General features: G+C 49.8%; 1 protein-coding gene across 1 annotated transcript in view; it reads right to left on the bottom strand.

Annotated features, from left to right (window-relative positions):
* Positions 1 to 3,759, bottom strand: part of DNAI2 (dynein axonemal intermediate chain 2) — a 35,242-nt gene that overhangs the window by 25,776 nt on the left and 5,707 nt on the right. The window contains exon 3 of the mRNA XM_037740997.1: positions 1,747 to 1,908. Within this exon, the coding sequence (XP_037596925.1) occupies positions 1,747 to 1,908 (162 nt within the window). The remainder of the gene's footprint in view (positions 1 to 1,746; positions 1,909 to 3,759) is intronic.

Genomic DNA, 3,759 nt, shown 5'->3' with positions numbered 1-3,759 from the left:
AAAAAAAAAAAAAATTAGCTGGGCATGGTGGCAGGCACCTGTAATCCCAGCTACTTGGAAGGCTGAGGCAGGAGAATTGCTTGAACCCAGGAGGCTGAGATTGCAATGAGCCAAGATCACGCCACTGCACTCCATCCTGCGGGACAGAGTGAGACTCCATCTCAAAAACAACAACAACAACAAATATTTTATGGAGAAAGGAGGCCCTTAGAAAAAATATGAGGGGCAATAATGAAAAAAAGATTGAAGAACACCATGTTAGCCAAAAAAGTTATTATTGCTATTTTGAGACAGAGTCTTGCTCTGCCACCCAGGCTAGAATGCAGTGAGTGGCACAATCTAGGCTCATGTAGCCTTCGTCTCTTGGGTTCAAGTAAGTCTTCTGGCTTGGCCTCCTGAGTAGCTGAAACTGCAGGCACCTGCCACCACAGCTGGCTAATTTTTGTATTTTTAGTAGAGACAAGGTTCTGCTATGTTGGCCAGGCTGGTCTCAAACTCCTGAGCTCAAGTGATCTGCCTGCCTCAGCCTCCCAAAGTGCTGGGATTACAGGTGTGAGCCATCGAGCCCGGCCCAAACAAAATTATTAATCTCTCCATATATGTGTGCGTGTGTATGCGTGTGTGCATATGTGTGTCTGTGTGTGTGTGTGTGTGACTCATCTCCTTTTTGTCTCCATATGTGTGTGTGTGTGTGTGTGTGTGTGTGTGTTTGTCTCATCTCCTTTTTCCTATCCTTGCAGACAGCTGGTTCCTCCACCCAGAATGGCCTCCCCTTTACTGCAAATGTCCAGCAAAGGACAACGAAGCCCTGCCACTTCTTCCAGGAAGCCTTCCCTGATCCCTTCAGCAAGAGATTGACCCTCTCTCATCATGGAGTAAAAGAACAAGTCACCCTTCTCTTTTAGCATTTCTTTATTTTTATGCTACCTGGCGAAGTCTCTGTACTGATCTTTGACCTCCAATGCACTGCAAACTCTTTGGGACGGCATGTATAGGAGATTCTTTTTCTTTTAATTTAAATTTTAAATTTCTTTTTTCTTAAAACAAAATTTTTTTGCATTGGCACATATGTAGAACAATTATGTGATTTTCACTTTGCAACCTCTGCTGTGCCTGGCAGAAGCTTAAAGCTCAGTCCAAAAATTTTTTTTTGAGACAGGGTTTCCTTTAGTCACCCAGGCTAGAGTGCAATGCCACAATTTTGGTTCACTGCAACCTCCACCTCCCGGGTTCAAGCGATTCTCCTGCCTCAGCCTCCGGAGTAGCTGGGATAATAGGCGTGCGCCATCACGCCCAGGTAATATTTTGTATTTTTAGTAAAGACGGGGTTTCACCACATTAGTCAGGCTGGTCTCGAACTCATGACCTCAGGTGATCCACCTGCCTCAGCCTTCCAAAGTGCTGGGATTACAAGTGTGAGCCACTGTGCCCGGCCCCAAATTTGTCGAATGAATGAATGATCCCTACTGGCTGCTGGGCAGAGCGCTTTGGGGGTCCCCTTTGCCGGAGGTCAGACTCCTCCTAATGCCCGGTCAACCCTTGGACCAGGTCCCTGCCTTCCCTGTTGGTCTGCGATTGGGACCTCTGTCTGCTCCAAGACAGAAGGCTCCTTCAGGTAGCAGCTGGTCCCCTTCCCCAGCGTCCACAGCAGCCACACAGGGAGGGCCAGGCACAGCTGGGGCACCGCACCCCCGCGGGGAGTCTGAGGGGTGGGGCTCTCACAGCCAGGGCAGGAGGAAGCCTTACAGAGCCAAGCTGCATGATGGCGTTAATGTAGTTCTCATCCTTCTCCACTTTCTTCCGGAAGCGGATGGTCTGCTCCAGCTCCAGGGGGTTCACGTCCTTGGGCCAGCCCCCCTCGACATGGTTAACTCCCCGAGTCTCCATCTCAAACCGCTCTGTGTTGGCCTAAACAGAGAGCCGCAGGAGGAAAGGCGTCACCCTGGTATACTCACAAACGCTTGGCCACATCTGCAAAGCAGGACCCGGGCTCCCAAGGCTGGATGCTGAGGCCCATGGCCAAAGCCGCAGGATCTTCAGATGCAGGCAAGGAACTTCCTGGTCCTCAGATGGGCACAGGCAGCTGCAACAGCGCGACCCCGTGGAGCTAGGCAGTTTTGCAGCTGGTAGCTGTGGTCATGAAAATCCACTTCTGACCTTCTCCGAATCCTAATGGACTAGAGAAGCCTCCATCTGCTCTGTGAGAATCCAAAGAAAATGTGAATTATCTTTCTCCACCCTGTCATTAACAATGTCACCCTACCACTAACAATGTCAATGTCACGGAAATTGAATGCTGAAAGTAACTCTGGCTGGGCGTGGTGGCTCACGCCTGTAATCCCAGCGCTTTGGGAGGCCAAGGCGGGCAGATCACCTGAGGTTGGGAGTTCGAGACCAGCCTGACCGGCATGGATAAACCCCGTCTCTATTAAAAATATAAAAATAGCCGGGTATGGTGGCACATGCCTGTAATCCCAGCTACTCGGGAGGCTGAGGCAGGAGAATTTCTTGAACCTGGGAGGCAGAGGTTGCAGTGAGCCAAAATGGTGCCATTGCACTCCAGCCTGGGCAACAAGAGTGAAACTCTGTCTCAAAAAAAACAAAAAGTTATTAACTCCAAGTTTGAATTAGCTTCGTCTGTCCTCTGTAGCAGGGAGGACAGTTTTACACATAGGGGGCTTGCCACTTTGCCTTCTTTCCTCTGTTTTTTGAGACAGGGTCTCACTCTGTTGCCCAGGCTGGAGGGCAGTGCCAAGATCTCAATTCACTATAGCTTTTTTTTGAAATGGAGTTTCTCTTGTTGCCCAGGCTGAAGTGCAATTATACAATCTCAGCTCACTGCAACCTCCGCTCCCTAGGTTCAAGTGATTCTCCTGCCTCAGCCTCCCCAGTAGCTGGGATTATAGGCACACGCCACCACACCTGGCTAATTTTTGTATTTCTAGTAGATACAGAGTTTCACCATGTTGGCCAGGCTGGTCTTAAACTCCTGATCTCAGGTGATCCACTCGCCTTGGCCTCCCAAAGTGCTGGGATTACAGGTGTGAGCCACTGCGCCCAGCCAGTACAGCTCTAACTTCACAGGCTGAAGTGATCCTCCCGCCTCAGCCTCCCAAGTAGCTGGGACTACAGGTGTGCACCACCGCAAGTGGCTAATTTTTGTTTTTCTTTTGTAGAGATGGCGTTTCGCCATATTGCCCAGGCTGGTCTCAAACTCCTGACCTAAAGTGATCCTCCCGCCTTGACCTTCTTTTCACTTTATTTTTTAAAAAATATTTATTTATTTATTTAATTTTAGAGACAGGGTCTGGCTCTGCTGCCCAAGCTGGAGTGCAGTGGTGCAATCACAGCCCATTGCAGCCGTGAACCCCTGGGCTTAAGCAATCCTCCTGCCTCTGCCTCCTAAGTAGCTGGGACCACAGGTATGAGCCACCACACCTGGCTAATTAAAAAAAAATGTGTAGAAATGAAGTCACACCGTGTTGCCCAGGTTGGTAAGTCACACTATGCTTGCCAGGTCTCAAGCATCCTCCCACCTTGATCTCTTAAAGTACTGGGATCGCAGGTCTAAGCCAGCACATCCAGCCCTTCCCATTTCTAAGAAATTGTGGGCCGGGCGCGGTGGCTCAAGGCTGTAATCCCCACACTGTGGGAGGCCGAGGCGGGTGGATCACGAGGTCAAGAGATCGAGACCATCCTGGTCAACATGGTGAAACCCCGTCTCTACTAAAAATACAAAAAATTAGCTGGGCATGGTGA

The sequence above is a fragment of the Cebus imitator genome, unplaced genomic scaffold (assembly GCF_001604975.1).
Source record: "Cebus imitator isolate Cc_AM_T3 unplaced genomic scaffold, Cebus_imitator-1.0 Scaffold93, whole genome shotgun sequence".
In the NCBI taxonomy this organism is placed as follows: Eukaryota; Metazoa; Chordata; class Mammalia; order Primates; family Cebidae; genus Cebus; species Cebus imitator.
Note: the sequence above shows the minus strand (reverse complement) of the source record. Positions and strands in the feature narration are given on the sequence as shown.